Source organism: Danio rerio, chromosome 9 (genome assembly GCF_052040795.2).
Source record: "Danio rerio strain M-AB ecotype USA chromosome 9, GRCz13ab, whole genome shotgun sequence".
NCBI lineage: Eukaryota > Metazoa > Chordata > Actinopteri > Cypriniformes > Danionidae > Danio > Danio rerio.
In genome coordinates this window covers 9,584,630-9,604,036 of record NC_141029.1, presented here as the reverse complement: position 1 = coordinate 9,604,036, position 19,407 = coordinate 9,584,630, and the positions used below count along the sequence as shown (strand labels likewise).

Here is a 19,407-nt window from a genome sequence, read left to right as displayed (position 1 = left end):
CTGATTCGTTTTATATTTGCCATGATGACAGTACATAATATTTGACTAGATACTTCTGTACAGCTTAAAGTGACATTTGAAGGTTAACTAGGCAGGATAGGGTAATTAAGCAAGTTAATGTATAACGATGGTTTGTTCTGTAGACTATCGAAAAAATATATAGCTTAAAGGGGCTAATAATATCGACCTTAAAATGGTTATTAAAAAATATAAGCTGCTTTTACTCTAGCCAAAATAAAATAAATAAGACTTTCTCCAGAAGAAAAAATATTATCAGACATACTGTGAAAATGTCCTTGCTCTGCTAAACATCATTTGGGAAATATATAAAACAGAAAAGAAAATCAAAGGGGGGCTAATAATTCTGACTTACATTTACATTTACATTTAGTCATTTAGCAGACGCTTTTATCCAAAGCGACTCACAAATGAGGACAAGGAAGCAATTTACACAACTAAGAGCAACAATGAATAAGTACTAAAGACAAGTTTCAGGTCTGTAAAGTCTAAGAAGGGAAGTGTTAGTAGTTTTTTTTTTTTTTTTTTTTTTTTTTTTTTTTTTTTGTACAGTTAGTGTGATATTCAGAGGCAATTGCAGATTAGGAAGTGAAGTGGAGACTAAATAGTTGAGTTTTTAGTCGTTTCTTGAAAATAGCGAGTGACTCTGCTGTTCTGATGCAGTTAGGGAGTTCATTCCACCAACTGGGCAGATTGAGCGTGAGCGTGAGCGAAAGTGATTTTTTCCCTCTTTGGGATGGAACCACGAGGCGACGTTCATTCACAGAACGCAAGTTTCTGGAGGGCACATAGATCTGCAGAAGTGAGTGCAGATAAGAAGGTGCAAGGCCAGAAGTCACTTTGTAGGCAAACATCAGAGTTTTGAATTTGATGCGAGCAGCAACTGGCAGCCAGTGCAAACGGATGAGCAGCGGAGTGACATGTGCTCGTTTAGGTTCATTGAAGACAACTCGTGCTGCTGCATTCTGGAGCAGTTGAAGAGGCTTGATAGAGTTAGCTGGAAGCCCAGCTAGTAGAGAGTTGCAGTAATCCAGCTTGGAGAGAACAAGAGCTTGAACAAGGAGTTGAGCTGCATGTTCAGATAAGAAGGGTCGGATCTTTCTGATGTTATAGAGTGCAAATCTGCACGATCGAGCAGTTCTAGAAATGTGGTCAGAGAAGTTTAGTTGGTCATCAATCGTTACTCCAAGGCTTTTCACCATTTTGGATGCAGTAATGGTTGCCCCATCCATCTGGATTGAAAAGTTATGGTGTAGAGTCGGGTTGGCAGAAACTACAAGCATTTCCGTTTTTGCGAGGTTCAGCTGAAGATGATGATCTTTCATCCAGTGTGAAATATCCAACAGGCAGGCTGAGATACGAGCTGGAACTGAGGGATCATCAGGATGAAAAGAGAGGTATAGCTGGGTATCATCAGCATAGCAGTGGTAGGAGAATCCATGTCTCTGGATGACTGGTCCTAGAGATGATGTGTAGATGGAGAAGAGAAGTGGCCCAAGAACAGAGCCTTGAGGTACCCCAGTGTTTAGATGCTGTAGGTTGGACACCTCTCCTCTCCAAGACACCCTGAATGACCTGTCAGAGAGGTAAGATCTGAACCATTGTATAACAGTGCCCGCAACGCCCAGTGACTCGAGCGTAGATAGCAGGATTTGGTGGTTGACAGTGTCAAAAGCAGCTGACAAGTCCAGCAAAATGAGGACTGATGATTTAGAGTCTGCTTTAGCCAGTCTGAGATCCTCCACGACCGAGAGCAGGGCAGTCTCAGTTGAGTGGCCTTTCTTAAAGCCGGATTGCTTGTTGTCCATGAGATTGTTTTGAGTAAGAAAGTCCAGGACTTGATTGAACACTACTTTCTCCAGAATCTTGGCCATGAATGGAAGCAGGGATACTGGTCTGTAGTTTTCAAGTAGCGTATGGTCCAGGTTGGGTTTCTTTAGCAGTGGGGTTACCCTAGCCTGCTTAAATGTAGTGGGGAATAAACCAGAGTCAAGAGATGTGTTAATTATGTGAGTCAGTGTTGGTATGACTGCAGGAGAGATGGCTTGCAAGAGATGAGAGGGAATGGGATCGAGTGGACAGGTGGTTGCATGGCTAGATAGCACAAGTTTGGACACCTCAGACTCAGAGAGCTGAGAAAAAGAGGTGAGTGTGTGTGGTGTTGGTGTTGTATCTTGCGTGTTTGTTGTAGGTGCAGCAAATTGAGCACTGATTTTTGCAGTTTTGGTGCAGAAGAATGTAGCAAAGTCATCAGTAGTAAGTGTGGAGGATGCGGGTGGAGGAGGAGGATAGAGGAGGGAGGAAAATATTTTAAAAAGTAGGCGAGGATTAGTGGCATTGTTGATTTTCAGACGGTAATACGTCTGCTTTGCAGAAGTAACCTCAGCTGAGAAAGAGGACAGAAGAGTTTGGTATGTTAAGAGATGTGCAGGATTTTTAGTTTTCCGCCAAATTCTCTCCGCAGCCCGAAGTTTTGAGCGATGCTCACGGAGAGCATCCGAGAGCCAGGGTGCAGGAGGACTGGCACGGGCTGGCCTGGATGCAAGAGGACATAATCGGTCTAGACATGATGCTAGTGTGGAGCAGAGTGTATTAGTGGCACTGTTCGAATCAAGTGCAGTGAGTTTGCGAGATGGAGGAAGAGAGTCTGAAACAATGGTGGATAGTCTATTGGGTGAGAGAGATCGTAGGTTTCTGCGAAAGGTAACCAGTGTTGGAGTGTGTGGCGGTTTAGGAGTAATGTGGATGTTGAGAGACAGAAGGAAATGATCAGATATTTGTAGTGGAGTTACTATTGTTTGATCAGTGAAGCAGTGTCGTGTGTAAATAAGGTCTAGCTGATTACCTGATTTGTGGGTAGCAGAAGTAGGTGCTCTTTTTAGGTCAAAAGAGGCAAGCAAAGTCTGAAAGTCTGCAGCTTGCGGTTTGTCAACGTAAATGTTGAAGTCACCTAGCACCAATAAGGGAGTGTCAAAATTAGAAAAAGATGAGAGAAGAACATCCAGTTCATCTAGGAAGTGACCTAATTTACCTGGTGGGCGGTAGATGACAACCACATTTATGTAGAAGGGGTGGATAATGGTGACTGCATGGAATTCAAAGGAGCTGATTGTTGGCAGGGACGGTATCAGAGTAAATTTCCATTCTTTGAAATTAGTAGTCCAGTCCCACCCCCTCTCCCTGTCTGACGAGGAGTGTGGGAAAAAGAGAAATTAGCAGAAAGAGTAGCATGTGTAGCAGTGTCCTCCGGCCTCAACCAGGTCTCAGTTAGAGCCATGAGATTATAGTCAGAATATGTAGCTATGGAGGTAATAAAATCAGCCTTGTTAACAGCTGATTGACAATTCCAGAGGCCCACGGAGAGAGAGAGAGTTGTGAAATAGTAGATACATGTATTGAACGAAGGTTGTGAGGATTACGCCTGCAGCGCACTTCCCGTGTTTTGCGAGTGTTAGTAACAACAGGAATTAGAAAACACATAATAAAAGTGCACTGACAACAAAAGATAAGTGTAAAGTAAAACAATACAGTAAAGTACTCAAGTGCTTTGTCGGTGTCTTCAACTGTATATGGCTATATGAAGAGAGAATGATAAGTAGGCCGGAATGTCTTTCCTACCTAAATGTGTTTCATTTTAAATACGAAAGTGAAGGCATGTTGAAATATTACAGAGTGCTCTTTATTCGTTAGGAAAATTGACCAAACAGTCTTTGTTTATCTGTTATTTCTCTCTATAATGTAAAGCCTATGATGCATAATTCTAGCCAACAGCTCTGTATGAGAAAGTCTTACTTCTGTGATGATGTATATTTGGTGATGACGTCTGTGGTTGTCACTATATAAAATTAAAGCGCAGCTTTTCGCTTATTTTGTCTTATTGCTAATTGCCATAAATTAAAATAAGGATGCATGACAGCTGAGCGGGACTCTGCTAAACAATCCGTGAATAGCTATTTTGGTCTGTTTAGAAACTTTGCTGTGTGAAAGTGAACAGCACCAAAAAGAAAGTGCAACATTGTAACCATTTTAATCCCTGTTTCGGAACAAAGCAATCGACAATCTACAGGAGTGAAAGCACCCTTTAAATGCCAGGTGTGAATGGTAATGTGTTTCTTTTGTCCACTTGTGATCGAATCGACGAAAATGCATCTCAATACAAGGTGCGAACAGGGCCTTAGATTACCAAGTTTTTATAATCTTCTCCCTCCCTCAAAAAAAGAAAGGAAAAAAATCCTGTTGCCAGCATTTCTCAGCTAATTTCAGCTAATTCTCTAAGCACTGACAGTTCTTTTGTTTAATCAGCAGTTCTTGTGTTTATTGCCTCTTCTTGTTGGATTGCTAAATACTTCCTCAATTGTAAGTCGCTTTGGACAAAAGCGTCTGCTAAATGACTTAATGTAAATGTCCATTCTTCTCTTGTAGGTGGTGGAATTTGACTCTTCAGGAGCTTCGCCTCTCGGCTCCACTGACGGTGCTTCCTTTGGTGTCCATCAAGAAGACCATTCAGATCCTCAAAGAAAAGGCATTTGACCAGGCTCCTGTGGTGGACGAGGCTGGGTAGGTCATTTAAACAAGAAACCAGTTCATCCAGAGCTTGACCAGTTTGTCAAGTCTTTTAAGGTTTTAGTCTTATGGCCTGGAGGAGATTCCAAATCACTTGTATCAATGCAGTGTCACACAGATTTGACATTTAAAGCCTAATAGATCCTTTTTTTATTAGTGTGCTGTTTGCATGATGTAAAATGCATTAAAACACATTCATATTGTACAGAATATGTTTTAAAAATACAAACAAAAATCATAAAAAATTATTAATAATCATTAATAATCAATGTCATTCACCCATTTGCAATTAATCCTAATCATTTTTTATTACCCAACTCGCCTGACTCGCGGATTATCAGCAGCGCCTGTGGATATAACCGCGCATCATGATTGCACAGAAATAACCTTGCAATGTTAGAAAAAATTCTGAATGATCAGTTACAGGTATTGACGCCCAATTGCAAAAGATGGCTCATATTTAAGGATATAATAATTGTTTTAATTTTATTCCTGGGAAAAATTTATACTAATGTGCAAGTTAATATGTTACTTTCTATTTTAAATATGAAAATTATATCAGTTTTTCTCTATAAAGAGTATTTGTGTGTGTATTTAGAGACATTTTGTCTTGAAGATATTAAATTTAACATTCCCACCATACCTACTTGCATATTTTTTGACTGTTTCTCCCTCCTCAATCTTGCATTCAGCTTCAATTATAATCAAAAATTTTTTAAGTTAAATAAACATTAGCATGAAACAAACTTTTAATTTTATTTCTAGGAAATATTTGTAATTTTGGTTAAACCAAATAATTGTTGTACCTGTCCCTATGGTCTGGTCAACATTGGGTATAAAATAGCATAACAATCTGTGAGGCACTGACAAAAAAAACAACTTGGACTTTCTCCAGATGATATCACTTCCTCTGGTGGGAAACTCTGAAAGACATTCTGGTTAATTTGTCTCTCATTAATTTGTAAAAAATTTATATTGAATCAATAATACATTAATTATATGTCAACTTGGTTATTGTGAGTTTTCAAAGATTTTTCTCATTCACTCTATTTAAATAATAGTATAAACTCTCTTTTAGACATGCAGTCTGGTATTTGGTTTTAGGTTAGCATCTGAAACTGAAGCACAAAATGATGTTATTGTCAACTTTTTAGTGGTTTAAAAAGTGGAACAATTATTTAAACCACAATTATCAACAACAAACAAAATGTTCTCCATAACGTTTAAGCATTTTGCTTTAATTTACATTCAGTTTTATTAAATTCAAGCTTAGATTTTTATTAAACAGTTGATGTCAGAATTATTAGCCCCCCTGTTTATTTTTTTTCCCCAATGTCTGTTTAACAGAGTTTTTTTTTTCAACACATTTCTAGTCATAATAGTTTTAATAACTCATTTCTAATAACTGACTTATTTTATCTTTGTCATGATGACAGTAAATAATATTTGACTAGATATTTTTTCACGACACTTCTGTACAGCTTAAAGTGACATTTAAAGGCTTAACTAGGTTAATTAGGTTAACTAGGCAGGTTAGGGTCATTAGGCAAGTTATTGTATGACGATGGTTTGTTCTGTAGAATATCTGAAAAAAATATATAGCTTAAAGCGGCTAATAATTTTGTCCTTAAATGGTTTTTAAAAAATTAAAAACTGCTTTTATTCTAGTTGAAATAAAACAAATAAGACTTTCTCCAGAAGAAAAAATATTATCAGACATTCTGTGAAAATTTCCTTGCTTTGTTAAACATAATTTGGGAAATATAAAAAAAATCAACAAATTTAAAGGGGCCGAATAATTGTATGTCATTCCTGTTTAATGAAAATGAATCGAATAAGGTCTGAAATGCAATTCTGGAATGAATCATATTGACGTGTACGTACATAACTGAAATCAATTTATATCCTTTCAAGGGAACAATTCAAAGACAAATAAATGCCTTTTGAACAAAACTTTTATCAGTTTTTGATCATATTAATAGATTCTCAGTGCTGGTACATCTGATTTAATTCATGAACTCATTGCCAGAGTGTGTCGGAGAAAGGGAGAAGTTCCAAATGTACAGTACTGAGGTCTTCCAGGACCAAGATTGAGGCTTAATAGAGTGTGAAGTCCTTAACCCCAGAATACCTGAATGATAAAGCAGATGCCGAGTGCAGTGAGGTGTGGCTCTGACTGGTGTCTGGTTTTCCCCCTGTAGGCATATTCTGGGGATGGTCACGTTGGGGAACATGCTCGCGTCTGTTCTGGCTGGCAAGGTCAGACCATCCGATCCCATAAGCAAAGTGCTCTACAAACAGTTTAAACAGGTGGGTGCACACATAACACATTCACACACTATCTTTTTTTTTCTGTCGTACTGTACGCACAACAGAAGGATCAAGAGAAAGATTTCACACAACTTGTTAAAAATAGCCCTTCATAAATCAGAAGAGCATGCTGTTTTTTTGCATTTTTACCTTAACATTTAGGCCGCATTTACACTGCAGATCTTGATGGTCAACTCCGATTTATTTATTTATTTATTTATTTATTTTTGCTGACTTGCTTACATCATCATTTAAAAGTGACTTGTATCCGATTGTATGCATTTAAAGCCTAGTTCACACTACAGGATTTTAAACATCAGCAGATCGCTGTGCTGTTCACTACATGACTTGACTTTTGTCTTTTAATCGCTGTGGTGTTCACACTACACGGCACTACGTGAATGATCCACAAGAGGGGGGTCACACACTACATGATCTGGTAACAACTCATTCCCCATCAGCTCATTCAAGCAACCAAACCACAGCCAATGAAATTTTTAGGGAGGAGTCGTCAGAAAAAAGCTGAACACTATTGGCTGCTTGTTTGCGGATTACATCACTGACAGCGTTTCAAGTATTAGAGGAAGCATTTAAAAACATCGTCAAATCAGCTGATGCATCAGCGGATCAATCACTCATCTGCAAGGTTCGCGTGGATAGATACACAGAGAGTTTTTAATTTTTGTAATTTTATAACTCTTTGAAATTAAACGAACATATCTATAACACCCTGCCGTTTTCTAACTATCAGTGTATTTCTTTCTGACATTCTTATTTTTTTTTTTTTATTACAAAACAGTAAAGAACTGAGCATTTCTGCCTTAAATTACCATATTGGTCAAAATGACTGCATGCATGTCTGATACTTTTCTCTGTGACTTTAAATATTTGTGCATTTTTTTGCCTAGCAACTTCCTGCTAACATAAACAAAACTTTGTGATGGCAAAAACATCAATTTACTTCAGATATCTTTCAAAACAGCATCTTCTGTGCTGCAAAATAGCTCCTGTTTGAAAGTGAAAATGAAAGCCAAGACCTTTAAGTGTTTTAGTATCTTAACTACATATTTATAGGCTGTATTACCAAAAAAGATAATATTTTGTAGGGTAATGGTGTCATTAAATATAATGCCAGACATTCAAAGCTTAATTTTAATATCTCAATAGAAGCTTTGAATGTAAATATGTTGTGACAATATGGCGTTTTATATGAGAACGGTCAGAATGAGCAGTATGGTAATTCTAATAGTTACAGAATTCTAGTTCCACTGTTAATATATCTTAGTCTCATGTCTGTGTTAAGGCGGAATGAAGCGAGTGCACCGATGCTCATTCTGACCAATCACAGATGTTTCTGCTGAGCTCCTGAGCACACAGGCATTCAGCTCATGCTGATATGCTCTCTCATTGGCTGCAGCTCGTCACTACATCTGACCACACGTGGGGTTGAGTCGGCCGAATATTCAGCTTGCTAAATATTGGATTTCCGTCTGCGAGGTGTTGGCGACGCGTCCGCGAGCCTTGTTAATGCGTTGTTTAGTAGTTCACACATAAAGACTGGCGAGCGCCGTGCACCCGCAGATTTCTTCCCGATCACAGCCCGATCTGTCGGCGAGCTCATTAACTTCCAAATCATGCTCAAATCAGGCTTAAAATCCTGTAGTGGGAACTAGGCTTAAATGGCACATGGCAAATACGCAATGACCAGGAAAAAAAGAGTAAAAGCTGACTGACAGCTGATAATAAAAGTGCACTCTTTTCTCCATTCCTCTTTTTAATGCGTTCGCAGGGTTTCATTTTTTAAGGAATTCTTTTTGACACATTGTTTTACTATAGTTTATGACAGAAAAGTTGTCATTTGGCCATCTTCTTTTAATCTAGGCCTTTTTAAACCAGTTGGCATCTTACTGCAATGTCCATGTCTCGATTTATGCACGTATTGTATGCCACAGTTTTATATTAGTTTATTTTGTGGTGGATGTTACGCTCTCTCTTGTTAACATGCTTAAATACATATGCTATATGACAATATAAAAACGTTTTAGTCCCCTTATATGAGACTTAAGGTTTGGAACTCTGCTGAAGTCTATTCTGAAATGAAAGTATCAGAGTTGATGTCATTCGCCACAGGTTTTAATGATGCATGACTCAATGATGCATTGGCAGGTGAAAATCTGTTCTTCCTGCTTATACTGAAGACACGAGGGCACAGATTCGATTTATATCGAATACATTTTTACTAGTGCTGTCAATCGATTAAAAAAATTTACTAATTAATCGCACTTCTAAAAAAAATTAATGCGATTAATCGCATTTAAAAGGCTGAAACTTGTAATTTTGTCTATTCGAGTGTAAAATTAATGTAAACGCAAGACAAATACTATTTAAATTCAAAATATAATTCATTATAAGAATTTTTTGTTTACTTGTAACACAGATTTCTTCATGTAAACAACATACCCACAATAAACCATCAAGATCCTGGCTTGACAGCCATATTTATTACAGGAATAAAAACACAGGCATGTTAATGCCATTTGAATTTCAAAACAATCAATGACAATAAAGAAAACATTGATTTCCTTGTTGGATTCTAAGTGGACTGCAAAAAAAAAAGACAAAATACAGATATTGCAAATATGGAAAATAATAATAATAATAATAATAAAGTATTAAAAATCTGTGCATGCCCTTGAATATGTTTACCAACTCCCATTCTATAAAAGCACAAAAGCCATATAAAGGAAATAACGAGAGTTGACAAATTAAAAAACTACTTTTTTTATTTATTTTTAAAATAAAATTATAATCCACACTGGAAATGTGGGTGCCTGTGTGTTTTGAGGGGGCCTAGAAAATAATGAGCATAACAAAAACTGCCTGCTGACGCACACAGTTAATGTTGATTAATAAAATAAAGATAAATAATAAAAGCAATGTGTCAGAGACCCTTAAAAAACATGTTTAACTCAACAATAAAACATCAAACGTAGCTAACAGCTTTTAAATTGTCAATCAAATGAACTTAATTAAAAAATGCAAGAAATATTTGTTTGGGCAGAACTACAAAAATAAATGTAAAAAAAAGTTGCTTAAGTTGCACACTAGTTTGATCATGTATAAATATCATTATATTAACCATATTGTATAAATATTATTGTCACTATAAGCCTACATCATGCTGACGATCAAAAACACTGTCATGATATCTCATGCGCTTGTCTTCTGACCGAGTGCATCTTAAAATACATGAATGACACCCCTCGTAGAAATTGAGAAGCAGACATTCTTTATAATTTGTATAATAAAGACTTGCAGATTCAGGAAACAGCAGGAGGAAGTTGCCGCACCCGTGGTGCAGATTAAAAGTTTAAAAAAAAAGTATATGTATAAGGACAGATAGGTAACTAGATAGAATAGACAGGAATATATTGATCTGTGTTAATTATTTCAAATTAATCGCATGCGTTAACGCGTTAATTTTGACAGCACTAATTTTTACATATGAGCAAGGCCTGAATCTGCGAAATCGGAAAATCCATGTGATTTATATATTTTTTTCTTCCTGCTTACATGTACATGGGTAATTTCTGATCTGTGCCACATGGGAGAAAAAAATCGGAATTGAGTCACTTGAACCACTTAAATATTCAAAACCATCTCATATTGAAAAATATAGTCAGATAAGAGCTTATTTGAAAATAAAATAACATTGTACATTGAAACACAATTGAACTAACAATGTCAAATGCGCAAAGTCTATTGGGAACGTGTTTATTTAGAGCAAATACATTCATTAATTCATTTTTTTGTCGGCTTAGTCCCTTTATTAATCCGGGGTCGCCACAGCGGAATGAACCGCCAACTTATCCAGCAAGTTTTTACGCAGCGGATGCCCTTCCAGCCACAATCCATCTCTGGGAAACATCCACACACACATTCACACACATACATACACTACGGACAATTTTAGCTTACTCAATTCACCTGTACCGCATGTCTTTGGACTGTGGGGGAAACTGGAGCACCCGAAGGAAACCCATGCGAAGGCAGGGAGAACATGCAAACTCCACACAGAAACGCCAATTGTGTAATTTGCTGGGCGAGGCAGTGGCGCAGTAGGTAGTGCTGTCGCCTCACAGCAAGAAGGTTACTTGGTCACTGGTTCGAACCTCGGCTCAGTGACCCAGTGACCTTCTTGCTGTGAGGCGACAGCACAACTACTGCGCTGCTGCCTTGCCCAGCAAATTACATGTCTATTCATATTAACAAAGACTTGTGTGTTGTTTTCCGACGCTTGGATAGAGAAGCAGGTAGTATTTGAAAAATAATCAAGTGTTAATTGAACATTTCCAAATGAACGTCAGCATGCTGAGTGTTGCTTAACCAGTTGTCACAGAAGTAATGTGAGCCCTCAATAGTCATCTTGTTTCTCTCCCTGTAGGTGCGTCTGACTGATAACCTTGGCAAACTCTCACGTATCCTTGAGACGGATCATTTCGCCCTTGTTGTGCATGAACAGATTCAGTGTAAGTCAACTTCTTTGACACTGTTCCACCTTTTCTTCTAAAAGCTGCTTTGTATGGAGCTACTTTGTATAGTAATGGTTTTGCTTTTTGATAAATTTTAACAAGTAGATAAGACCGTGAAATGGTGAAAATTCACAGTGGTCAGCTTTTAATTATAATGCACTTGTGGCTGAAAATATGGGCACGCTGTTGAGGGTTTTATTCACTTTAGAATGGCTTGCAGTCTTGCTTGGTCTCTTGAAACTGGAAAGTTTGGCTGCCTGTTGGATGGAGTTTGTCATAAAATTAAGATAATTACCAACAGAGATTATTAAGATGATTACCATCTGCTGCCAGATGAACACCAATAAAGCTGCAGTCACACTGGGCTTTTTCTCCCATAGACTCCCATTCATATGCACGAGGATGCGTCAGACCGGTTTCGCAGGTTGCTGCGGTGCAAAGTTCAAGCTGGTGAACTCTGACCTGCGAAATAGCATCACTTGACTGCGTGAAAACAATCGAGGATTAAAACATGACCTCTCTGGACAGAAGTTTAAAACATGTAGCAATCGCTCGGTTTTAATATGTCTAATAAGCTTGTTTAATCCCGCCCCTTTTCGCAGCGCCGCACGACAGAATATCGCATGCTCAAACTCTAATGTGACCGCAGCTTATCTGAGAGAAATAAGTCTCTAGTCTCTAAATAAGTCTCTAAATCTTAAATTTTGATCGGTGTTCTTTGCAGATACCTTGTTTAATTTCTGCGCTTTAGAATATAAGCAACTTTTCAAAAATGCTGATTTAATTTACACATGCAATGAATTTTAATTGTTGGATTTTAGCTGGGCTGTTTAATATCTCATGAATATTTTCATTCATATATATAATCTTCAATTGTCTTAAATAGGTTTTAAATAAAAATAAAAATAAAAAATAGGCCTAAAGTCCACTGAAATAGTGTTTTGTAGGTCTTAATTTTAAATGGATGGAAATTTTCCTTGTTAAGTTATATCCAATTGGGCCAACACCCATCCAATCATTAACAATGTATTTTAATAACAGTTTTAAGAGATTTATTTATTAACTCTGTTTACTCATTAATATGGTTTAATTATCTTCCTTACAATAATATTTGTTTTTAATGTTTTTTTTTTTTTTTTTACAGTTTTAAATTGACCTTATAAAAGGTCATTCATTATGGTCATTTTGTCATTGATTATGGTCTTAAAATGGTCCTAAAAAGTCCTAAATTGAACTTGATGAAACCTGTAGAAACCCTGGATTATAAAAACAATGCAAATTATTATATTGAAATGATTTCTGAAGGATTATTGTTGACTGGAATCATGGGAAAATTAAGCTTTGCCATCACTGACATAAAATACAGTTTGAAAATGTATTATTGATAGAAAATAGTTAATTAAAAAAACATGCAATGGTGGTTTGGGATAAATAAATTACAGCACTTTTGTTTTTTGTTTTTTTTATCTATGTTTCCCCATAACTAAGGCTGGTCAGAATCTGCAGAACATTTTTATTTTTATTTTATTTTTTTTGCTATTTCTTTGTAAGAACTCACTCAGCAATGCTCAGAAAGGTAGCGGGATAATATTTACATTTGTTAATTTGCTTTAAATGCTCATGTTGTTCTGTGCATGTTCTTAAATTTTTAAAAGTTCATATATCTGACTGCTTGTTTCAAAGGACAAAACTGTTTTAAAATGTATAAATATATTTATATTTATATACTATTTGTAAGACAAAAATTGTTGTGCTGCGAAGTAAAATATAAAATTGCTTATGTAAATCAATTGTTCATCTTCAATGCACTGTGATGCACCGAGATATCGAATTGAACCAAATCGATGGCATGATAATCATGACCAAATGAAACCATGAGACCAGTGTTGGTTAACACCTCTACTGAAAATATTACTTGTTTACAAATCGTATTGTGCATAAATTATATAAACACTAGCATATTATTCAATTATATTACTAAAGTTAATATAAAAAAATTCTGTGTTGGCCTAAATATTGTTCTTCTTGATCTGATGTCCTTTTTCAATATTATCCTGTTAATCAGGCCTGGTTTGTATTCTTTGGTTAAAAACATGCATTTCAAAAGATTTAAAGGGGTCCTAACATGTAAAAATCACTTTTATAAAGGGTTTAAACATAGTTGTGGGACAACAGTCTGTGAATATAACCAGCTTCTAATGCCTGATTCACATGGGGCTTCACCGTCAATGCTTGACAGAGGGTGTGTCTGAAGTTGGGTCTGATGTGGTCGTCATAACAGCGTCAGCCAATGGAATTAGTCAGCAATCAGCTACTGTCTGAGCTGATGTATTTGCATACAGCGAACTGGTTGGCTGACGTTGCCGTTGGCGCTTGAAAAGTTGAGAAAGTCCCACCAAAGCCCACCACTGAAGCGCTGCCGACAGACCCACAGTTCAGATCGTCAACGCTTGACGTCATCCATTCAAAATGAGTTGACGCTGATGCCCCGTGTGAATGGGACGTAATGGTAAAATCTGACCAATTTCATTTTTATAATCACACTTGATAAAAAGAGTCTGCAGAAGCATTCTGATTGACATTATATCGTTGTACATTACATCAGAAGTTGAAAGTCCAACCCATTAGTAACAATGTTACCCTCATTAGCATAGGACGCTGGTCTTGCTTTTGAATCTGCCACTATGCTGACACATTTTTTGAAAAATCATAATCTCATTTAAAGTATGATATATATATATATATATATATATATATATATATATATATATATATATATATATATATTTAGAGAGAGAGAGATTCATACATATATAGAATAATAGATTCCCTTTAATATCAAATATCCAGCCAAAATACATTTGTGAGGGTGTGAAACCAATGCATTTAGAAGTGTTGTTAAGCAATTTGTTTAAGCGTCATGACATAAAAGGCTCACCGTCCCATCAAACACTTCGAAATCATCCTTCATTCTGCTGCCAAAAACAATCAAAGACTACATTAAATACAGGTTCTCAAAGAAACATTGTACACAATTATCTGCATCATATGACAGGTACTGAACAAAATGTACTACAGACTTTACACACAAAATGCAACACTATTCAAGAACAACAGTTTTATTCACGAAGCTTAAAGTAATACGGCCCCAGTTCATGATATCAGACACGTGTTTTCCTGAACTTCGGATCACCAAGCTTTGCTCTCTTTGGCAGAAACATTGCCACTTTGTGTGCCTGTTCAAGGCCATTATACCAAACGCTCCAATTACATTACAGTGAACAAATATTACATAAGAATACATAAAATGTTTTTTTTTTTTCCAGTGCATCCTACATAGCCAAATAGAGAACACCAGCCTTGTTTTTTTTGTGTGTGTATTTTTGATGCACTCCATTTTTTTTTGCTGCTAGTCAAACTACTTATATAAAACGAGCTGAATCAACACAGTTCTTGAGTTTGGCCATACACCCAAAGCACTTTTCAATCATGAGAGGGGGGCTTTCCACACCACCACCAGTGTGCAGCATCCACTTTGTTAATGCGACGGCAGCCACAGGACAACGGCGCCAGTGCGCTCACCACACACCAGCTATTGATGGAGTGGAGAGACAGAGACAGAGCCAATTTGGTGGATGGGGACGATTGGGAGGCCATGATCGGAAGGGCTGATTGAGGGACTTTGGCCAGGACACTGGGGTTACACCTCTACTCTTTACGAGAAGTGACATGGGATTTTTAATGACCAATGAGAGTCAGGACCTCGGTTTAACGTCTCATCCGAAAGACTGAGCTCACTGACAGTATAGTGTCCCCTTCACTAGCTTTCTGATGTCCCTAACTGTGCATTCGTATCTAAATCGGTGAGAGCGCCAATGTAGCCGTAAGTCATTCATTTTCAATGGGCAGCATGATGCCAAGGTATCCATGATCCTGGACCAGGGTGTATCCTGAGCTGATGCTGTGGTGATCATTGAGGAATGGGACTGATTCCTGAAAGATCATACTGACAAACATGTCCTCGCATTGATCCTGCGGGCCAGCCTGACCACTGGCCGGTGGTCCTACTCACACCTGCAAAGATTGTCACTGATGGGCGGGGCTTTCCTCTTCTGATGACATGTACAATGGGAGAATTCCAATCAAGTGTGATTATAAAATAATAGAGGTAATTAATTTGTACCATTAAAATCTAGATTTATTTATACATTGTCACACAACTGTCTTTAAATCCCTTATAAAAGTTTTTTTTTTTTTTTTTGGTGTAATCTGTCCCCTTTGAGTGGGGAATTTATGAGCTCCTTCATCAAGAACTGTGCTGAAATGATGTAATGTTCAAAATGTGGGCCATAATAAAGAACTACACTTCTCAAGATCTTCCTGAGCTCAAACTCCCCTCTTGCCCTGCAAACGGGAGGGAGCCCATTTAAACTCTTCTTGAAGTGTGTACTCTCGAAATTTCATTTAAAGTGTTTTTTCCTGTAGCTTTTTTTTTTTTCCACATGAGGGTGAAATCAACCGGTCACTGAGGTCATCAGATCAATTCTGGATTGATGCAATGAAATCCTGTCTTGACTTTGAGAAGCTGTGTTCACTCAAAGATACTGAACAACAGGGAAGAAACAACTATTGCAACTTCCATTTAATAGCAAGTTTACATGTATTTTTTTACTTGGAAGTGGTGTTAGTGAGGCCAACAGGGGGCGCTCACTCTGTGGTCTGTTTGAGTCCTAATGCCCTAGTATAGTGACAGGGACACTATAATGTCAGTGAGTGCTTTCTTTCAAATGAGACGTTAAACTGAGGTTCTGACTCTTTGTGGTCATTAAAAATCCCATGGCACTTCTCATAAAGAGTAGTGGAGTAACCCCCGTGTCCCGCCCTTACCCATCATGGCCTCCCAATCATCCCCATCCACTGAATTGACTCTAACTCCAAGTGGATGTTGCACTCTGGTGGTGGTGGTGGTGTGGATACCCCTCCACCCCCCACCCCACACACACACACACACACACACAAACACAAACCTACACTGCAAAAAATGCTTTTCTTGCTTAGAATTTTTGTCGTTTGTAGTCCAAATATCTAAAAATTCTTAATTCGAGATTAATTTTATAGACAAGCAAAACATGTTGCCTTGTTCTAAGAAATAATTTGCTAATATTAAGTGATTTTTTACCTTAAAACAAGCAAAATAATCTGCCAATGGGGTAAGCAAAATAATCTTGTTTTTCGATATGTGATAAGATTATTTTGCTTACCCCATTGGCAGATTATTTTGCTTGATTTAAGGAAAAACTCTCTTTATTTTGGCATATGATTTCTTAAAACAAGACAATATGTTTTGCTTGTCTAGAAGATCCTTCATGATTTAAGAATTTGTAGATATTTGGACTTGAGACAAGACAAAAAATCTAAGTTAGAAAAGCATTTTTTGGAGTGTAATGATTGTGAAGTGCTTTGGGTGTATGGCCATACACAATAAATGCGCTGTATATTACAAATTACTTACACATTACCTAAAACTAAAGGTTCAAAGAGAGTTTTTTTTGCAGTAGTGCCATTAAAGAACAAATTTTGTTCCCTGTTTTTAAGGTTTTATTAAATTAAGCAGTGATTCCCAACTTATTTTTTCCTCAGGAGAACTTCAAAGTTCCTTGTGAAACCATCAATGGCAATAAATAATCATTATTTTTTAGTGTGTGTGCTAAATGCAGGTCAGCCCGTCACTGCAATATGTCTGAACTGTAGTTTGTGTGTTGCAGACATGAGTGACGGATCCCCCAAGATGAGGCAGATGGTGTTCGGGGTGGTGACGGCCATTGACCTGCTCAACTACGTGACCATGCGTGAACGAAGGGAACGCACGCTGTCTGAGTGCTCGTTGTCAGAAGATCAGTGAACAACCTGATCACAATTCTGGAGCAAACTATTTTTCCATCTTAATTTTGTATTTTTCTTTTGTAGCTTATTTCTCTGCAAGTGGCACGCTCCATTTCAAGAACTATGCTTTTTATATATGAGCCTGTCAGTAGCTTTACATGTCATTCGACTGATCTGTAGTCTGTGTTCACTGGATCCATTTATAAAAAATCTTCAGTCTCTAATATTTAGCTTTTGTTCAGTTTAGGTGCTTTATTAGTCATGATGAAGTAATCTTACAGGTCAATCAGCTCCCATTTGCAGATGTGTTTACGTTGCAGATTTGATTTTGATTAAGGTGTATATATTTACATGAATCTATTTTATTCTTTGAAAAACTCAGTAGGCTATGCGGTTTGGTAGGATTGGGTTTGGTTTAGGTGAAGTGCTTTATTCAGGTGATCTCTTGAATGCAGCGCCGTCTAGTGGCAGTGGCAGTTTACAGCAGGCGTGGACACTTTACTTTCTTCAATCATGCTCTTCTAAGCACAACGATCCCTCCGCTACACGTGGAGAGCTTTACAGGCATGACTGGTCATGATTGACAAAGCAAACTATTCGTGTGTTTGGGAAACCAAACTACACCCAGATGGGGTGACTTGGTATTTTTCTTGTATTAAAACAAGACATGATTTTGAGTGTAAATAAGTGACGGTGGTTTGAAATTACTTTAAACGCACCACACTTGTGTTTAAGAAATTTGATCACGCTTTTCATTTTTCTATGTTCTTTTGGTCTTGTAAATCAAAACTGTAAGTTATGGAGGCTGAATAAGATTGTGTGTATATAAGAGTTCATGTGAGTGAATGAATGTTTGGGGTTGCTCTGCATGCTGCTGGAGGTCTCTGCCTCAACAGAAAGTCTTATTTTTCTGTTATGAATCTCATGTCGTTTGATTTGCTTTTCATTGAATCGGATTGCTGTAATAATATGTACTAGTTACAAATAAAGGCTTTATTTACTGAAGTAATTGTGTTTGTGTTGAACATATTAATATATAATACAAATATTAATGCTCTGGACTGTTCACCTGTGGTGGTGGTTCCCATTTTTAAGAAGGGTGTGCTCCAAGTATAGGGGGACCACACTCAACTTCCCGGGGAAAGTCTATGCCAGGATACTGGAGAGGAGGATCCGGCCGATGGTTGAACCTAGGATTCAGGAAGAACAATGCGGTTTTCGTCTAAGCTGTGGTACACTGGTCCAGCTCTATACCCTCACCAGGGTACTCGAGGGTTCATGGAAGTATGCCCAACCAGTCCACATGTGTTTTGTGGACTTGGAGAAGGCATTCGACCATGTCCCTTGTGGCATTCTGTGGAGGAGGCTGTGGGAGTATGGGGTCAGAGGCTCTGTCTTGTTCCTGTATGAACATAGTAGGAGTTTGGTTCGCATTGCCGGCAATAAGTCAGACTTGTTTCCAGTGCATGTTGGACTCTGGCAGGGCTGCCCCTTGTCACCAATTCTGTTCAGAATTGGTATGGACAGAATTTCAAAGAGCAGCCTTGGGCTGGAGGCGGTCCAGATTGGGGACCACAGGATTTCATCTCTGTTATTCGCAGACAATGTTGTTGTTGTGTTGGTTTCATCGAACATTGACCTTCAGCAAGCACTGGGGCGGTTCGCTGCCGAGTATGACGCAGCTGAGATGAGAATCAGTACCTCCAAGTCCGAGGCCATAGTGCTCCACCGGAAAAAGGTGGTTTGCCATGTCCAGGTTGGAGGAAAGTCCTTACCCCAGGTGGAGGAGTTCAAGTATCTTGCGGTTTTGTTCGCAAGTGAGGGAAGGATGGGACGTGAGATTGACAAGGCAGATAGGTGCAGTAATGCGATCAATATACCGGTCCATTGTGGTAAAGAAGCTGAGTCAAAAGGCAAAGCTCTCGATTTACTAATCAATCTACATTCCTACTCTCACCTTTGGTCATGAGCTTTGGGCCATGACGGAAAGGACAAAATCTCGGATACAAGTGACCGAAATGTGTCCTGGCCTGGGAACGCCTGGGGATCCCCTCGGATCCCCCCCGGAGAAAGTGTCTGGTAGTGATGGGTCGTTCATGAA

At 38.0% G+C, this 19,407-nt stretch overlaps 1 protein-coding gene across 2 annotated transcripts in view; it reads left to right on the top strand.

Moving 5' to 3' along the window:
- cbsb (cystathionine beta-synthase b) overlaps positions 1-18,311 on the top strand; it is a 41,729-nt gene extending 23,418 nt beyond the window's left edge. For both annotated transcript variants that reach the window (XR_015498713.1, NM_001014345.3), the window contains 4 exon segments: positions 4,441-4,575; positions 6,783-6,891; positions 11,336-11,420; positions 17,189-18,311. Coding sequence is in view for 1 of the 2 variants with exons in the window: in NM_001014345.3 (NP_001014367.3) it covers positions 4,441-4,575; positions 6,783-6,891; positions 11,336-11,420; positions 17,189-17,325 (466 nt within the window). In the remaining variant the exon portion in view is untranslated.
- Positions 18,312-19,407: the final 1,096 nt, after the last annotated feature.